The sequence below is a fragment of the Castor canadensis genome, chromosome X (assembly GCF_047511655.1).
Source record: "Castor canadensis chromosome X, mCasCan1.hap1v2, whole genome shotgun sequence".
Taxonomy (NCBI): Eukaryota; Metazoa; Chordata; class Mammalia; order Rodentia; family Castoridae; genus Castor; species Castor canadensis.
Window position 1 is genome coordinate 3914898 of NC_133405.1, and position 19780 is coordinate 3934677.

General features: G+C 51.1%; 1 protein-coding gene across 4 annotated transcripts; it reads right to left on the reverse strand.

The window, feature by feature from the left end:
- Positions 1–10333: 10333 nt before the first annotated feature.
- On the reverse strand, positions 10334–19102 carry Prrg3 (proline rich and Gla domain 3). Of its 4 annotated transcripts, none has more exons than XM_074062442.1 (4): positions 18842–19102; positions 15149–15186; positions 13911–14071; positions 10334–13541 (listed from the first exon to the last, which is right to left on the reverse strand). In XM_074062442.1, the coding sequence occupies exons 2-4, from the start codon at positions 15153–15155 to the stop codon at positions 13014–13016; spliced, it is 696 nt and encodes a 231-aa protein (XP_073918543.1). In that variant the 5' UTR covers positions 15156–15186; positions 18842–19102; the 3' UTR covers positions 10334–13013. The 4 variants fall into 4 exon arrangements, with proteins under 4 accessions (XP_073918543.1, XP_073918541.1, XP_073918544.1 ...); XM_074062440.1 differs by lacking the exon at positions 18842–19102 and adding an exon at positions 18305–18587; XM_074062443.1 differs by lacking the exon at positions 18842–19102 and adding an exon at positions 18036–18123.
- Positions 19103–19780: the final 678 nt, after the last annotated feature.

A 19780-nucleotide genomic window follows, 5' to 3' on the forward strand; every position in this document is an offset into this window, starting at 1 on the left:
GTGGGTGGGTAGGGAGGAACCCTCAGAAGTCAGTAGAATGCAATGGTACTGTTGCTTGTTTGCCACAAGGCCTTGAGCTACTAATCCCAGAACAGATTCGCCTCTCAAGGCCAACTGGCCTTGACCCAATGGGACTTCCTGGGACACTGAGCCCTTGCACATGTGAAGGCACTGCCCCCTGGTGGTCTAGGAACCCACCACTTGAAGCCATGCAAACAGAGTGGGGAGACTTCTTTCCCAATCTCTGTGCTCCCCTTAGCATGCCTGCTTCTCTTTCACTGGGTGCCAAGGATGGTTAGGAGGTGAAAGACAGAATTTGCTCCATGACCTTAAACTTATCTGTAGTACATCTCTAATAAGTTAACCTTTTCATAATTACATCTACATCATAATTTCCCTCTGAAATGGCCTACACTTGCAATCCAAACATTCTGAAAAGCCTCACTATCTGGTGTGCTAATCTTTGAAGCACAAAGTGCAAGTACTCAGGGTACAGAGCGATCTGCCAACCCTTATATGGTGTCTGGGTATTTGGTTAAGTGTGCATGGTGGGCTACAGAAACCCAACACCCCAGTGGCAGGCTCCCAGAGAAGGAGGCCAAAAAGTTCTCACCTGGAAGTTAGAAGGATGTCTCTAGGAAGGGGAAGGAAGGGTCCAGAGCATGTCTGGTTTATATGCATGTTTATGTATTTGTAGTAGGTGCAGACTTTATACAAATGACATCTTGTATCTAAGGTACATACCGTTCTCAAACTCACTTTTTAAGATGAATAGTGTGCTTTGATCACCATGTCATAAAAGAAGTAACAAATTTCTTTTAAGCCCTACTGCCTCCCTCCACCCACCCAGGGCATTTTGAATGCTTAGAGCTTTTTGCTTTTGTGAACAACATAGTGCTGAGGACTTCTGAGCATGTCTCTTTGCACACATGTACAGATGTATTTTTAAAGCAGGTGCTTGAAGTGGAATTGTCAGGTCCAGGCATGTGCTGATGATTTTGAGTCATACTGACCCAAACCGCAAAAGACCCCTCCAAGGAGGTTGCACCAAGTGAGAGCCACGGAGGGGAGGAAAATGCTTTTCTTCACAGCCTCATCAACAGAAAACGTGATGGAACTTTTCAAAAGGCATCATTTTGCTGGGTGAAAAATGATATCTATCTCATTGTTGCTTTAATTTGCGTTGCTTTAATTATGAATAAATTTGAGCACTTTTTCATTTGTTTATTGATCTTCCATATTTATTTCTTGTGAACTACCTGCTGGAGGCTTGGATCTTTATTAAAATAAGAGCTGCTTTATTAGCATAAAGGGGTAGAGGTGAAAGTTCTATCTTCCTTCCAGCCAAGCATCTCCAAAGAAAACCTATCTCCTTTTTCCCTAAGGTGAACTTGAGCACAGCCTCTGCTGGGGAGCAAACCATCCATCCAGTTAATTGCATGCCAGTTGTGGCTGAAACCTAGAGGACATTCAGCCCCAACACAGAGCAGATATCTAACTCAACCCAAGCTTTTGCCTGCCCTTCTGCCTGCCTGCCCTTCTGCCTGCCTGCCCTTAGGTCTGTCTGTCTGTCCCTTGGCCCTTCTCCTGTCTGCCTGATCAGCTGTTTCCCATAATGCCTCCAGACCAGGAGCCTCTTCCAGTTGTTCAGACTCCCTTGCCAGCAGCAATAGGAGATGGCTGAAGCCCAGGCCTGGGGTCAGTACACCTGGGAGTGACTCTTGCACCTGCCACTGGACCATCTTAGGAAGTCACTGGGTACAATGACCTCCTGCCTCTAAGCTCTGCCTGGAGCTCAGTCTCAGGCAGCTATGGCCCTAAACCCAAGTGAGTGACCCACCAGCCTGGATCTAGGCAGCCCGTAGCTTCCTCTCTTTCTGCTTGTTACTAAAGCTTAGGACCTACAAACAAATCTCCTTCCTGTAGCTCCACAGCCCCTCCCCCAACACACACACAGGAAAAGGAAGGGGACTTAAAGTGCCTTAAAGAGACAGGAAGGACAGATGGAGGGACACGGGGTGAAACTGCAGGGACTGTAGCCGGCCCAAGGAAGGAAGGCCTCCTTGTGAGCACCACCTGGAACAGGTGCCATGGGCACCTTGCTGCCATGGGCACAAGGCCACCCACTTTCTATTTTCTTGTCCCATTCAATATGGCTGTCTTGAATCAAGACTGACCATGTGCTAGGCACTAGGGATAGGGTCAAGGTCTCTCTTCATACAACTCGCATTCTATGGGCAGACACAATGAAGCAGATGGGAAGAAAGTCCAGGGGTCTTTGGGGACAGTGGCAGGGAAGCTGTCATACCTGCTTCTTTGGAAATGTGGTGAATGCTCACTAGAGCTGTGTCAACCTAAAAGGGAGAGGCCAAAAGGACATTTGGTCTAACCATTGTCCCAGCCACCTCTGACTACACACCTCCAAGGGCAGCTTGCTACCTTCCGTAGGGACTCAGATAGATAGAAATACCCTCCCTGCATTGGGTAGAAACTCTCGTGCCATGACAGGGAGGAGCAGTTCCAGCAAAGTGGTGATGACACAGACACAGAACCTCAGCCTTGGCTTACATACCAGCAGGTAGGACCCACTGATAAGATGCTAGGTGGTCCCCAAGCAGCCAAGTCCTAGGTGCTGATGGTCACAACCAGAAGCCACTCTACTGTACCTCCAGGTACCTTCAGAACAGTGCCCTTGGCTCCTCTGTGTAGGGAGGCTGACTCAGCCTTCCAGGAGCTGCCCAGGTTAAGGTAATTGTTGCTGGCTAGATTCTGTAGGGCAAAGAGCAGCCCCTAAGGGTGCCAGGCCTCCTGGTGTAGCCAGCTCATGCCATTTCTTGCCTCTTCCTTCTCTTGCTTTCCTCGCTTCTGTACCCAAAACCTAGCAACAGATTCAGAGACCTGGAAGTGTTCAACCACCTGTCTTTCGGTCATACAGTAGTCCAACATCTACCCTCTCTGAAAGGTCAGGACACTTTGCCACCATGTCCAAGTAACCCTTGGAGCCAGAGGGCAAAAGCCTCTTTCCTGAACTCTAGGAAGGAGTCAGACAAGATGACATCGCAGAACTCTTGAGCTCAGCCATGTGGTGACTCCCTAGATGGAAGTGCATCTGTTTTCGATTGTTTCTGTGCCCAGTGACTGAAATGGGATGTGTATATAAAAGTCAGGAGAATCAGAAGCCAAAGGAAAGTGGCCAACAGTGAAGAAGAGCTGGAAAAAGTGGCGCAGGTCTCAGACACTGATCAGTTCAAAAGCACATGCAGCCAACGGAAGACAGATGTTGGAGGAGAGGAGAAAAGAAGGCCAAAGGGGAGAAATGCAGCCTGAGTTTTCAGACAAGAAGCTCGTGACCAGTGTTCCACTTCTGTGAAGTCGATACTCTGGGAGGGAAGGCGACGAGAGCAGATGTGACCCAGTGCGCTGATTCCCGGCAAACCAGTCATGTTATTGCCAACCCAGGGTCCTTGCTTACCCCAAAGGAGGCTCCATGGGTGAGCTGACCCAGGAAAGTTTAAGCAAACTCTCTCCAACCCTTATTCTACTCTGGCCTGCTCTTCATTCTTGGAAGAGAGGCCAGCAGATTGTACCCCCAATATCCTGCCAACAACCAGGGAAAGCTCCAGCTCTGTCACCCACCATTGCCAGCAACAGGATTTGACTCCTGGATCCTCACTTATTACCTATGTGGCCTTAGGTAATTCACTTGACCTCTCTGTTCCTTGGAAAGGTAGACAAGGGATAATGGAATGTGAAGCCCTCAATTCCTGGCACAGAGTTAGTGCCTGAAGCACCCAAACTGCTAAGAATTTCACACTGCTGGTGACAAGTGATGGATGGCCTTTCTGTTCTCATAAGGCCTGCCCCCACTGGGACCTGTGCTACTTCTGAGTCCCTGAAAGTGAGGCCTTCACCATGTACACTGTCTCCACTCCAACACCAGGTACCCCACTACTCCTTCTAGTCTCGCCTTCTCATTTCAGTGAAACCAACCATTGTGGAGGTCACCAGGAACCTACTGATGGCTCAGTCCAGTGAACCTACTTTGCTTGCTGCTTTTCTTGACTTGTTGGGAGCATCTCACATTATTGTTCATTCTTTCCTTCTAGAAGCTCTCCTCCTTTGGTTTCTAGGACTCTGTGCCCACTCACACAGTTCCCCTCCTGCTTTTCTGGCTTCTCTCCAGAGTGCTCAGGGCCACACTCAAGTCTTTCTGATAACTTGAGCAACTTTGATCTCTTCTGCTCCAGTTCAGGTGTCTCCCCTCAGCTCCACGCAAACATCCTTGACACCACACATGTGACATGGCCCAAAGCAAACCTGCGATCTTCCCTTCTCCTCAACCTGCTCCTCCTCCTACATAACTCTTCACAGTGAATGGCCCTTCACAGCAGGGTACGAACTCTACTATCTGAGCCCCCATCCCTGAGAGTGTCCCCACCTCCTCCCAACCCAATCAGTATTCTTGCCTGGTCCTGCTCCTTAAGCATAGAATTCAGTGCTTCTTCCAGTGTGATCCAGTGTGGCCGCAGTGCATATCCCTGGGTCCGAGGAGTCAGGGTGTCAGCATCTTCATTTTACATGGTTAGATGGTCCTGATACCTACCAAAGTTGGAGCAAAACCTTCTCAGTAGTCCACTTATCTGTCTTGTCTTGTCACCCTATCTAGCCTGGACAATTGCAGTAACCTAACAGACCAGACCCCTCTAATTCCTGACCCCTGCAGCCCATTCTTACTGTGGCAGGTGAGTGTACCCCACCATGTCATCTGGCTCCTTAAATCACTCCCTTGGTGGCCTTTCATTATCACTAGAGCCAACACAGCAGTTCCAAGCATAGCCTAAAGGGCCCTGCATGAATTGACCCCCCTATTCCTTGCCAATCTCATCTTGCACAATACTGTCCCCTCATGCTACCCTATCTTCCTCTGTTTCCTTAACAACGTGATGGGCTGACAAACCACAGGCTTTTTCACACACTCTCTATGCTTGGTTTAATTGTCTCCCATGCTCTGTGCCTGGCATTTGGGCTGGCCAGGCTTTCCTCAGGAAGGCTTTCTCTGGAAGCCTCCATACCCAACCCTACTGCTCTTCCCCTAATATTAAGTTTATCGTGCACCATTGCTATGGCTTGATCTATGCCTCCACCACCAAGCTATGCCCAGTGCTCCAGGTAGTTGGGACCTGGGATGCTGCACTGCACACCCTTTAGGAGCTCTGCAGCCTGGCTTGAGGCAGAAGTTTGTGGAGCACCATCCTCTGCCATCACCCATCACCATATGGGCTGTCGGCCCCAGGACCCTCCAGTAGCAACACTGACAGGCCCACATGATGTGCCCCTGTGATTCAGTGCAACCAGCCTGATGTGAAATGTTCCTCAGGCTCTATTTTTGTAGCACACAAATCCTAGTGCAGTTCAATCAATCACACAGTTTGAGCTCTTCAGAAAAATTAAAGAAAGTCACTGCTGTTGAAGCTGCTAGTCCTGTGACTCTCGAGGACATGTTTTGTGTGTGAAAACCATATGAGGGGTACAAATATTTTATCTATTCTTCAGGTGTTGGGTTCTCCAATTACATTCCACAGAGGGACCCTGGGGAAGCCATGCTGAAGCTCACTTCTCCCGACCCAACCCTTCTGGACATGTGGAGGGCTTTGGAAGTTACCCCTAGGTCCTTCCAGCTGTGGCAGGGATCTAGTTTGAGATTGGCAAGTCGCCTCAGTCTGCATCTCAGCATCTCAGAGAAGCCATGATGCCCACCTCTATTGCTTTTCTGGGCTGTGTATGAGGCTGTCGGTTTGGGGAAAGAAGACACAAAGACTCCCCTTGCCATGTTGAAGTCCAGTACCTATATTTGGAATACACACACACATGCCACACACACACACACACACACACACACACACACACACACATACTCTATTTAGGGATAAGATCCTTGGAGTGGTGATTAAGTAAAATGAGTTTATTTAAATGGGCCCAAATTCAGTATGACTGGTGTCCTTGTAAGAAAAGATTAGAACACAAAGAGGCACAGAATGGAAAGCATGCAAAAATACAGCTGTCTACAAGTCAAGAAGAGAGGCCTTAAAAGGAACTTACCCTGAAGCCACCTTCATCTTGGACTTTCGGTCTCCACAACTGTGAAGAAATGAGTTCCTGTTTAAGTTACCCAACTCTGGTAGGTTATTATAGCAGCCTTAGGAAGCCTTGGGCTTTGATTGAAGAAGATAATCGGTCAATGTCTCTTTTTAAATTGAACATGTACCATGAGTCAGGCACCATGCTATGTTCTGGGGAACACAAGGTAAGGAGATGTACATGTTCTCTGGGGTTAAGAGTGGGTCCACGAGAAGCAGAGGACATGCTGGAAGGATGGAGAGTCAATGAAACAGCAAAATCAAAGTGGTCTTTTTCTGAATGAGACTTACATGAGTAGTCTGGGGTGGGACAATCAGAGCAGACCAGCACTTATGAGATGGGGCCAGCACTTTCCCCTTTGAGCCCTTGCACAAATCTTGTACCAACTCTACTTTTACTTCCTAGACTATAAAATAGAGTTGGTTATATGCCCACATGACAGTTTTCTTGGGAGGACTCAGTTAATGCATGTGCGGGGCGGGGCGTGGCAGACACTCAGTGCTCAATAAGCACTGGGTAAGATCCTCCCCACTGTCCTTCCATCCCTGATTATGTGCAGGCGCAGGCCATTGTTGCAAGGGGCTTGCAATAGTGCAGGATGAGGGACAGAGAAAGGGGCAAAAGAGGCGTCCCACCTTCCTAAGCCCCACCCCTGAAGCACAGGCTCTGCTTCTTACCTGATTCCCTGTCTGCTCCTACAGAAACTGGGGAGCCTCTCCCCAACCATTGCTTCTTGAGGTCTCTGCTCTTCACCTTCCATGAACATGTTCAAGTGCTTTGATCCTGGAATCTGTAACCTAATGGTAAAATGGTGGGGATAAGAAGGGAGGCTAGCCTGGGGCCCTAAGTCACTGCCGAGACCACTTGTCTCTGGCAAAACAGCCTCAAGTTCAAAACTCAGCTACAGAACCTGACCCATCTGTGTGCTGTGGTCTGCTTGAGGAGACTTCATTTCACTACCTAGCATCCCCAGAAGGTTGGCATCACTCAGCTAAGCCAGCCTGGGCCAAGAATGAAACCCAAGGCCTCTGGCTGCCATTCCTGGCATTTAGCCTCCCCCCGCCAGCTCTCTGTGAGGCCCCACACTTCACTGCCTTTGTTCCATTGCTGCTAGGGCTTTCCTTATCTAAAGAAGGGTTACTTTCATCACTGGGAGAGCTGCAGGTATAGGCCAGTGATAAAGCACTTGCTTACCATGCATGAGACCCTGAGTTTGATCCCCAGTACCCCAAAAATGGTTTTAAAGAAGTATCCCCAGTAACTTTCATTTCTGGGGTTTGGCACAACTTGTGCCAGCAACTACCTGTGACTACACCTCACTCCAAACCAACAGTTTAGAATCTTTTGAGCCTCCACGTGGAAGCAGGAGGCATCACAGTCTCCCACCTCTGCCCAACTCAGATCTCAGGAAACCCAGCCAGCACAAAACCTGAGTATCATGTCCCACCCACCTAAGACAGGGAACACCTCTCTCCCACCCCACCCCCAGCTCTTTAAAGCAACCAGGGCATCTTTCTAGCAAGGGACACCTGTTAGTAGTCAGGGATCAGGGATCAGGTGACAAGGAATTTGCTAACTAAGATCTGTGAGAGAGCTTACTAACCTCATGGGGGGGAGTGGGGGGGTGTTCAGGAGATCATATTACACATCATGGGCACAAACTGTATGCTCTGAACATCTCTGCTTCCTGCTGTTAAACTGGTTTGGGCTGTTTCCTTATCAGTGGTCTGACTTTTGGTAAAACAAGTTTGACCCCATACCCCAGGAAGTTTGGGAGTTATCAGGGATCCAGGATAGACCAGGACAAGATGCAAGTGGATGCTGTTTGCTCTTTATTATTATTCGTTATTTTCTTGTACAGAAAGACAAAAGTTAACAGCTAAACTCAACAATCGTAGAAAGAGCAAGAGTGGGGGAGCGTGCGAGAGCTCAGAAGCAGGTTTATTCATTGCCCCCAGGCTGCAGTGAAATCCTGACACATTACCGAATGTACAGATCCCAGCTGACACATGAACACAAGCACATGAAGGCAAGCACAGTTTAAAGTGGTACCAAAATTAACCCACTGCACAGTAATCATTTCTATAAGCTCAGTTGCACATATCGGGGTTTCCAATGGCACAAATTTACAATTACACAGTGAAACAGCAGGTGTACTCAGGCCTGGGAAAGTGGGTATCTGTAAGGGGAGACAGATTGGGAGGCAAAAGCAGCTGGGGGACTGGTCCGAATCCTGGAGGTCTGTTAATGCTGAGCTGGGGGCGGGAGAGCAGGCGCTGTTCAGCAGTCAGGTAGCAGTACAGTGAACAACTGTCGAGGCTTGAGCTGGAGCGGGATGTGCTGTTTGGATATCTTTGTCAGAGAAATTCTTGCTAGAGGCAGACTCGCCGCCCACGGCCTGTGAAAGGAAAAGCTCCCCCTATTGGAACGTTTGGGGGAGAAAGATGGGAGCAGCCAGTTTGGTCGTGCAACATCTGTTTTACACAACACTTGGACAGACATGGACTCGTGTTAAGATTGCAGTTAAGATCACAAACTATGTTACTCACAGGATAAATACAGGAGTGGTGGGAAAGGCTGTAATACCCAACGTCCCCATGGTGGAGAGAGAATAGGGGACCACCCTTTACAGAAGGAGCCCTATGCACGAGGATTGCCAAACTCCAAAGCTAAAGGCACACAGAAGGAAGGGACCCTTCCTTACCTCAAGCCTTTTCGTTGAAGAAGTACTCAACTTAAACTGGATTCCTCTTACACAAGACCCAGAAAACTGACTAAAGGAGAAAACCTTTCAAATATTTTTATGTAGCAAGAATCACAGTTACTGTGAATTATCTCAAATAGTGATTTTCTCTAAGTTTGGAAGTAGTGGGCTTCAAATTAATGGGCTTTTACCGTAGTTGCAAGCAGTCTGATTACAGTACTTTAAAATTAGCTAATTATACTGATTAGTATTAGTAGACTTCAGAGGGGAGGATGTGCTTGTTTCTGAATTGGCAAAGTCCTGAAATGGAGCGTCACCACTTATCAAGCTGCAAAACAGTCCAACCCAACAGCTCAGCCTTGACTGCGAGTAGACACACAGGGGCCGGAGCACACACACTGCCCAGAAAGACAGAGCCCCAGTGACTCAGAGCCTCCCTCCACCATCTTGCTCTCACATGGACGAAAGAACAAACTGAAGGCAGTGTTGATTTTGTTTCTTCTCATGGGATGCCAATGGTTGTCAAAAGATCAACTCTGGCTGAAGGTTGGGAGTCTCCATCTGGGAGAGGGGAAGCACCTGGCTCCAACTACTTAACAAAAAGACACATTTGGGCCCCAAATTCTTCATATTTGGGCACCAGAAACACACTGCCCAGCACGTTGGGCAGATTCCTATGTGCCCGAGCACCCTAAGGAATTCGCACTAATGGCAGTAGGTTTGGCAAATAGTGGAGACTTCAGCCTCCCAGGGGCCAGCTGCTCAGCACTGAGTATCCCCACCCCTCCCCCCGCCAAGGCGCAGCACAGCTGTGCGGGGTGCGGGGAGCGCACATGCCAGGCACCTGTGCGCCCCACTCTTTCTGTTGTGCTTTCATTTTGAAAACCCGAGGTGATAGGCAGCGGGGGAGGGATAAGATTGCAATTCTTGTTTTAAAAAGTCTTACAAAGTTTTTGGTTGAAAACAAGTGACGGTCATATTTCAAGAATTTTTAAAGCCTTTTCTTTTTTAATGAAAAATATCTAAGTAACTAACCCCACCATTCCGAAAGTCAATAGTCACACATCTTTACACACACATACACACATGCACACACACGTGCGCGCGCACACACACACACACACACACACACACTGCCCAGGAGTGCTCAGATTTCCTTCAGCTGCTGACACAAAACAGGAGCTGAGGCAGGGAGCACTGTGCCACAAGGGCATGTAAGTGGGGGTCTCACAAGGAGGAAGCCCATAGGATAGACCTGCTTCATCTACTTCCAAAGGCTTTTGAGGGGGGACAGAAGGTGGCAAATTTGGGTGGGGGGCGCTCCAAGATCTAACCTCTGCTTTGCTCTTCCAGGGCCTTGCCATGAGGTTGCTCACCCCCAGGAGCCTCCCTACAAGCCAGATCCCTCCTAGAACAAACATAGCCACACACCGGCTATTGTTTCAGATGAGCAATGAGAACGGCAATGTGCACACATGTACACCCACACCCACACCCACCCACCCACACACACACACACACACACACACACACACATACACACACACATACACACATAGTGTCCCCAGACAACAAAACTGTGGCTACTGTATCAAATCAACATCCATACAAAGACAGAGTTTGAAAAGATATGTACAGGGCATTCGTAAAAGCCAAATGTGCACCGCGAGGAGTTATGCCCATTGCGTGACTATGTAGACTCTTCTTTTTCTACAATATGCTGTGAAAACCATCCCAGAGGCCTTGGCACACCCCACCTGGAAGAACTCTGTGAAGCACCTGAGCCAGAGACCACAGGCCAAAAGGAGCTGCTTCTAACTCTCACCACAACTGGTTCCCAGCCCCTGAGAGACACATACTTCCCTCCACAGGCCAGTCCCCAGGCTTCTGCTTCCTGCTGTCTCTCATGGCCACCCAGCCTCAGGCTACTAGGCAACTCAGCAGGGGAGGCTGAACAGATGCCAAAGGCAGCAGACACTCTTTGGCATACTTCCTTTGGCTCTGGTCAATGTCTGATTCCCTGCTACCTGGGGAAAAGACACATTGGGGTAAGTCTCTTGTCTTGTGTTCTCAGGTCACACTTAGGTGCCTACTTGAGCAACTACTAGAAGAGCTTCTAGCTTTCCCAGGTCTTCCAACATGGCCTAATGGGATTGTCCCCGGCCTCAATCATGGAAAAACTAGGAGCCTTTTAGGCCAAAAATCCCTTTGTGAGGAAGGGGAGGTGTGTAGTACTAGGGAAGGGAAGAGGAAAGAAGGAAAGGTGGAATGCCACTTGTCAGCATGCCTGGCATCAGTGAACTCCAGGGAGAGGGGCACCTGCCAGGAGATTGACTTCTCAGGTTGAGGGCAATCAACCTTCAGCTAACACTGGTCCCCTACATATTTCTAGAAGAATCTTACTAACAGCAAACCTCATAGGCTCCATGGGGCTCCAAGCACTTCACAAGCATTAGCTCAGGCCATCCAGGGGGCCTGTGAGGTGAGGGAAAGATGCAAAACCCTATCCACAGGCTCCAGTAATCCTAGGCAGCAGCCTCACTAGGAAAAGAATACATGCCTTCTGCCTGCAAACACATCCCCAGAAATGTCCCCAGCACTGGAGGAGCCTCCAAAAGTGCTGGACCTCACAGCAGGGTCGCATTCAAGGAATGAGTCCCTTTGTCTGCCTTGGAGAACTATTTATACAGGAGGAAACTTGTCGATTCAGTTTAAACTACTGTGGTTGCCAATAGACCTACACTGTGCACTCTTTTGGGCCCACGAAAATTTGCTACATTTTTTAAAGCACCACAGAGGAAAAATGACTTGTCACAGAGGCCAGGAGAATGGAGATGAGGGTGGGAAGAGATGGTATCAACAGTGTCTATGCACGGTCACTGACAGTTACAGGCAGGTCACCTCTGCCCAACTGCTTCCAAAGCCTCACTGAAAATGGACTGGCACCTGGCCACAGCGTAGCAAACCCCAGATGGGCTTTCAACCCCAGTTCATGGGCTTCCCCACTAAGAAATGTTTATGAAGAGACACTTTAGGATCCTCTCCTCGGGTGAGACCCTCATTAGGAGAAACCATCCATGTGAAGTTCAAATTCAATGCACCCATTCACAAACAAGGGAAATAGCCTAAAAGATCAAAGCCAGAGAGCTCAGTGCAAAGGAGGCCAAACTCATGGGTTTAATTGTCCTATGGACACACAGGAGGAAAACTTCAGCTCTCTGTCCTGGCCTGCACCCCAACCACGGGGAGGCCATGGGCTCCACAGTTAGGATCAGAAGCTTGTTTCCCCCATGACAAAGTGCTCGAGGGCTGCAAGTGGGCTCATGCCAGCGGGTAGTGGTTTTAGCACAGCTGGTACACAGGTTGGGGGAGGCCAAGCAATCAGAAACAGGGTGGCAAAGCTCGTATGGGCCCCTTGGTGAATCTGAAGGAAAGAGCTCTGCCACCCAGACGCCCGCTGCACCCCCCCCTTCCCTCACCCTGTCCTCCTGCCAGGTTGTTGCAGACATTGCTTTCAACTCAGCCAGGAGTGAGGCGGTGGGGGTTGGAAGAGGGCTTGTCACAGATTGGTGTGATCAGTTACCCTTGGCCTCCGATGAATGGCCCAGGAGCTATTGTTTTGTTCATTTGTTATTACGTATTGTATTTTTGTTTTGTTCATTGATCAAAATCAACCCTGTCTCTGTCCTCATCATACAAGTGAGGACAGAAAGCACAAACTGTTGAGGAAAAGGGCTGCTGTGGGGCGGACTTCTCTTCCTTACCTCTGTGGCCTAGAGCCCCAGACCCAGCGAGGTCTCCAGCCAGCCCCACAGTTCCAGTGGCTGAGCCTGTGGAGATGCTGGCCACCATTAACATCACAGGGTGCTTCCTTTGGCATAAGAGAAGCCAGTCCCTGACAGGGGACAGACGATGCAGAGTTGGGGGGCCTCCGGAAGAGCTGGGTTCTCAGGCCTGCAGCTCTTCCCAGGGGGCTTTGACTCATGCGTGTTCTGAACCCCCACCCTCCCCACCTGGTCTGCCAACTGGCTTCCTAAAAATCCACGGTTAGGGAATTATTTGGCAACAAGGAGGCTAAGGCTGTTTTGTGGTGGCACAGTCTTTCAGAAGTTCAGAAGGAAACAGGAGGCCCGTGAAAGAGGCTTTCGCGTGGGCCAGGGCACGTGCATCTCTACTTGTCTGCACCAGGGCTGGCCGCCACTATCTCTTCATACTTTGGGGGTGGGTCACTATAAGAGACACTGGCCTCCTCACTGTTGCCCTCCTGAGGCGCAGTCACCTCCTCATAGGAGGGGGGTGGGGTGGCACTGGACAGTCTGGAAAGAGAGAGCTCAGGGAGGTAGAGGGTACTCTCCAGCCGGACCGTGGTTCTGCCCCCCCGGCTGGGTCCCAGAACTACCTGTGAGTTGCCCCCTGCCTCACGGTGCCCAGAAGACTCCCCCTGGCTATGCACAGTGCCCCGGTACACCATGACCCGGGGCAGGCTGTGCCCGGTGCGGCTGGCAAGGTACCGGTTCTGGGCATACGAGGGGTGATGGCGAGTTGCCTTCTGCAGCTGGCATCTCCAGATGATGAACAAGGCAATGACGATCAGCAGCACTACCCCCAGCAGGGGCACCACCACGTACATGGCATCTGAGTTCTGCGAGGGATCCCGGACGGAGTAGACCGCATTCGGGTACCCCTTCCAGAACTCCATCTGCAAAAGAAGAAGCCGTCACTCACCCCGGGGCACTCATGCTCCATGTGCACCTCAGAGGCCTCCAGCAAGTCTCATCCTAGGTCAGGCAGGTCTGCAGCTCCCTCCCTCCCTTCCCCATCTGACTGGCCTCAGGGAGATCTCAGAAAGGCTGCAGAGTACAGCAATGACAAAGGACAGCATTGCCAAGTGAGGAGCCTCCCTCCCCAAAAGTCAGGCAATAGAACTGGAGGGACGTTTTATCTATTCCTTTTGGCCCCGGTGAGCACACCGCAGACTGAGGTGGCTTTCCTTCCTTGCTTCTGTCTTGTCTAAGGTACCTAGGCCTGTTCTTATTCCTCCAGAACCCAGCCCCAGGGCAGTACGTGCCGTTTTCTCTTTGTTCTCAAACACCTCTTTGACTTCCTCGTAGCTACAGATCTCCTCCATGCACTCTCTCTCGATGGTGCCCTGGCGCAGCTCTTCCAGGAACTCATTGGCACGAGGGAACCGCTTCAGGACTGCATGGGCATTCTTTGCCTCTAGAAACACTGAGAAGAGAGGCACAATGAGGCCCGGGATGGGAAGGTGCCCGGGATGCGAACTGAGGTACAGCTATTGAGGGAGATAAGGCAAATGAAGCATGTACAATGCCAGGCCTCCACCCAAAGACCAGGGGTGGGCCTCTGCAAATGGGATGGAAGAGGTGACTTTCTATGATGCCATGCTCTTCCATGGAGAACACCACAGTCCCAGCAAGATTCAGGCCCTTGAGGATACAGAGGAAAATGGGAGCCAACTAAGAGAGGAGCTCATACTGCACAGGACCAAGGAAGAATCAGCAATCTTCTGATTTCCCTTGAAAAAAGGCCCAGGATCTTCTGCATTTCCCTTGAAAAGAGGCCATCAGAGCCCTTGTTGGGACAATTGGTTCCTTCTTGAGGCTGACACTAGTGGGACCAATACAAAATAATCCTATAAAACTGTGTAGCATCCCTCCACTTGAACTGGCCACCTGTGCCACCAGGTCATGTAGCATTGGCTGTCTTACTTGAGGCAGTCTAGTACAAAGCCAGGCCGTGGCAGATCAGGGGACTGGGCACACATGAAACTTAGCGTACCTCTTAGAATAGAGGGAGTGGGATCTATAAGGAGCGTACACAGTTCAGGGTTTGGCACATGCAAAACTGCCATTGGGACCTAGCCATATCAATGTATTCCAAAGGGGCAAACCCAGCTACAACTGGCTGATTGGCAAGAAATGAGCCATGCACTCCCAAGAGTTGAGCTGAGGCTCTGGAGGATGAAAGAAGAGGTGACATTTGCCCCTGGTATTCACCCAAATGTGGGACATCCTAATTCTCATGTGAAGAGATACCCCTTTGTGCCCAGGCCCAGTGACGTGGGCATTAGTGTGCCTATGAAGGCCTGGCAAGTCCAAGTGAGCACATGCTCTAGAACACAGCTTAATGGGAAACTGCTGCTCAGTCAAGTGGACAATGGGACAATGGGCACAGGGCCACCTAAGGTGAAGAAAGCTGGAAGGGACTTGAAAGGGGGACATGTGTCATTGTCATGAGCCCCTAGGCATAGCCCTTCCCCACTCTGGTGGAATCAGAAACACTCACCTGCCATGATGCTCCCTCAGCTCCAGTGTCTCACTTGCCTGGAAAGGGAGAAAAGTAGGCTTGTGGTGAAATAGCACCCAGAAATCTACAGAGCACCACCTTCTTGGCCTTGAATGTGACTCTCCCCCCCCCCCACCGCCCTAGTCAAAAGGTCAAAACAGCATTGCGAGATGCAGCGCCCTCCACACAGCACCCAGAGCTCCTGCTTCTTCTTGTCCTCTGGCCCAGCACAGCCAAAGAAAAACTTCTAGGTGTTTCCCCAAGAATTCATTCTGCGTGTCTCCACACGTAAGGTTAACCTTTTCCTTTAAAAAAGAAAAACTCTTATGGGCTAAGGCTCCTTGTTCCTCAATCTCACAATGAATCTTTGAGCCTTCAAACTGGAAAGGACCAAGCAACGATGAGGAAACAAAGCCCAGAGAGAAGGGGTCAGAGAGAGACAAGGGTAAGCAAGTTGACCATGACAGAACAGGACCTGACTTTGGAACAGATTTTGATCACAATGATGAGTCCCGGATACCTCTAATGACAAACCTGTTCCTTGAATACCAAACTTAATGCAGCGACAACAACCATCTCAAATGGCTCCTAGTAACCTTCAGTGGATACCTGTTCTGCAGGGTTGGATCCTACATATCCAACAAGGTCATATTCTTATTACCTCTGAGCAAATCCCACAGGACTCAGATGACCTGCTGAGTTCAGCTTCACCACAAAAGGAGGCATGCAGCTCTCCCCTCTTTGCATTAAAGACCACTGCAGCAGTGTACCAAGATGTGGATCCAAATGAACAAAACGGACACAGGGCTGAGTATGTAGCTCAATGGTAAAGTATATCCTTAGCGTGTGCACTGCCCTGGGTTCCATCCCCAGCACCTCAAAAAGCAAAACCAAACAAGCAGACAACAACATCTGAAGCACTAACAAGAAGAGAGGCCTCTGATCTGAGCTATTGTCCCAAAGCCTTTCTCCTGCTGAGGAGCTACCAACCAATATGGACACCTTGGGCATGGCACACCGCTACCTTGTTTCTCCTTGCAACACATGCTCCCACTCATACACACATTCTGGAGCACTGGCCGAGCCATCCACATCTGGGAGCAATCACCCCACTGCTCCCCTTCCCAAGCAGAAGCTTGTGTTTTATGACTAACCACTAACGGGATGCAAGACACGTGAACTGCGTAACCCATTATGCTACCCGTTTTGCCTAGGCTGCCAGGAAGTTCAGTGTTAACACTGACGATTGAGCACAGGCATCCTGGAAGCCCAGCTGTTAAGCACATATGCTTCGCTCCTAAGACTTGGTACTGTTTGGGATTTGTGCTTTCGAAATCCTATTGTTATTGTGCATTGATGATAAGGTTTCTAATCCTTCTGGAAAACAGGAAAACAATCATCCATAAATTTAAAATGATGGGAAACCAGAAAATCTAACGTCCATCTGTGATATCTGCATGGCACAAGGTGTTCTCTTTTGAACCATGCAATAATCCCACGGAAAACTATCAGCATATGAATATGAGTTTGCCAGCAGACTGGCCTGTAATTGTGAGAGAGCTGACTCTCAATATTTGCAATGGCAAAGATGATATTGTCTCAAAATTCTGCTTCTGTGACGCATCTCTGAGGTCCATGTGGTGAGTGTGTGGAGGTGGTATGCCTAAGAGCAAGGCTTCTTGGTTAAAGGAAAACTGGAGCTGTTGTGTCAGGTTTTGAAAAGAATGAGTAAGGGCTTTACTAATAAGGGAAGAAAGAAAATATGCTTCATCGCTTACCAAAGTGAACTGCAAGTGAATTTTTTGAATAAAAAGTTTTTTTACATGGAAATCAAAAAAATTTTTACACGGAAAAATTACATAATAGCTCTCATACAGCCATCTTTCGTCCCAAACACAGGGACCTTGATGCATGCACACCCATATGCCAAGTTTGTGTTATCCTGGCACCTGCAAAAGTCATTGGCTCATTTTTAAGCCAGAATCTCCCCCAAACAGCTCACATGGCATAGTCTACTCCATCAGCGATTCTGTAGCCACCACCACTGCTGCTGCTGCCTGCCACAAGGCCCCTTCACTCTCCCTCCCAAAATTTAGTGACTGCTTCTTCCCCTATAAATCCACCATCAATAGGCAGTTACTATAGCAACAGTGAGGCAGCATGAGGGCTCCGACAGAGAATGCTGCTGCAGTCACGCATGTATATATCTCTCCTGCCCCTGGTGGATACTGTAAAGCTGACTGTAGGCTGAAGGAATTTTTAACCCACTCCCCACAGGCACACAGCTGAATCCTGACAACCTGGAAAGGAAGGAAGAAAGGAAGGAAGGAAGGAAGGCAGGGAACCAGTCACCACAAAGACCTTCATTAACTCCACCCCAGGCTGAAGGCTCTGAATCACAGCACTTTGGGCCACGGCTCCCAGGCGCCCAGAGTCCCTCACATGGAGACTGGTGGCAACCTGAGCACCTGGTGTCCCAAGACAAGGCCTCCAAACCACTTCTCCAAATTCTAGCCTTTTGCTAGAGAACTGATCGCCAGGAAAGGGTTCTGTGATTTCCAGATCTCATGATTCATCGACCCACCCTGTGACATGACAACTCCCAAATTATGCCCAAACTCAAATTCTGGGGCCCCTTGTCCCCTTCCACTCGTGCCAACCCTGAAAGTGCCTGTCCTCGCCTACCTTCGCCCGACACCAGCGCTCTGGCCAAGAACTCCTGCTTCTGGCCCAGCAACACTCATTCCCGAGGTCTCCTCAAGACCCCAAACGCCTTGGCCAGCAGGGCCTCCAGATCTCCCTCCCCAGGAGTGACCCACGCCCAGCTCAATGGCCCTGGGCACCGAACAGTGCCCTCGGGACCAGGGCGCCCAACCAATGGCCTCACCGTTCTCCGGGCCCAGGAGGTGACCGCCCTGTTTGCGCACGCAGCCTGACACCTCGCTGCTGCGCCTCTTCCAGCAGGGCCCCTGTCCCCGCCCACCTGCTCCCCGTCGGCCAAGCCCCCCGGCCCAGCCCAGCCCTCTCCTCCCTCCGTCCCTCCCCGCCCTGCCTCCCCCCCGCCGCCCCAGGCGCCTAGTCGCCCGCCCGGCCAGGGCCAAAGTGCGCGCGGATCCCCCGCCCCTCGCAGCTAGGCGCCCAGGCCCTACCCATTACCTCGGCACCCCCCTGCCTGTCCCTGTTCTCTTCTGGGGGCTCCGCCGCTGCCCGCCCCCCACCCCGCCGCGCCAGGTCTGGCCTCGCGCCCCACGCCTCGCGCGCCACCCTCGAGCGCCACGACCGCCCTGATCGTCAGGCCGCGATTGTCGCGCTGCACCGCGCACCAGGCCGCCGGCAGGGCCAGAAGTGGAAGGAGGGGTGGGGGCGATCAGAGCGGGCTGAGGGGTTAGGTAGGGAGGGCGGACAAGCTGGGCCGGAGGGGCGGCGGCGCGCACCCAGCACCGCGCGCCCGCGCCCCACTCCGCCGGCGCCGCCCCTGCCCGTGCCCGTGCCGCTGGGGGGCGGGGCCTGGCCGGCGGGCCTGGGGCGCGCTGAGGACCCTTGACACCTCCCTGGCCCAGTCGTAACCCAGGACACAGGCCCTCGGAAGACCCAGCCCAGCAGCGGCCTCAGACTGCTGCGCCCAAGACCCGCGTGCCAGGCGACCCCGCGCAGCGCAGCCCAACCCCCTTCTTGTCCCCCACCCGAGCTCACCTGCCATTCTTGGCCGGCCTGGCCCGTGGTACCTGCCTGCGGTGAAGAGAGGGGTGCGGACCAGCAGGCGGGTCGCCTTGCAGAGGCTGCACCGGGCCCCACAGAAGGGCTGAATAGAGGCCGCCTTCTGTCAATGACTGAATGACCTTGGCTTCCTCACTTACCTCCCCCCCACTCTGCCCCGGGACTGCAGGCTTCTCTCCTGTAAAATCTGAGAAATGGAGAGGCTGCTGCTTCCTCAAAAGGCTCCAGCAAGATGAAGGAGGAAGTAGGCTTGGGAAAGCCTAGGGAACAGAAAAGAAAGAGGAAGGAATCTGGGCCTGCAAGTGGGGGGACCTCTTGCAGTCCACTCTGTGGGAGGTTCAGCATGGCTGGACAAGGTTCTGGTAGCAGAGAGATGACACTAGTCCAGGAATAAAGACGATAAGATTGGACCACTGAGAGCCAGGCAAGACCTATCCTGAGAAGCTAAGAGTCTGGGTCTGGATAAACAGAAAATCAAAAGAGGGGTCCAGTGTGCCCTGCTGGCTTAACAGGCCTCCTTTTTGTTCCCTGCACCCCTAGAGCACCGCATTGCACTGGGGTAGAAGCCCTCCCCCGGAAATGTGGTGCATTTAATGGGAAGGAGCCTCCATGCCAAGCTGAGAAATACCAAGTACCTGTCAAGTACCTGGGGAGGGGTGGAGGAAGGCTTCATCACCCAGGGCCTCCTATGTTCCAGCTCCTAGGACTGGCTCTTCCTCTGCCAGTCCTCACCCTTCCTTTTCCCTGCTCCTTCCCCATGGCACTCTCTCTGCCTCTCTTGCCCTTACTCTTGGAGGCCCCCTTCCACCTGGCTTGCTTCCTTTTTGGAGGCTGCAGGGGTCTTCCTTGCCATGACAGACTTTTCAGTGGGGTGAAGGTGAGGAGAGCCATGAAAACAAGATTGCCAGGGGATGA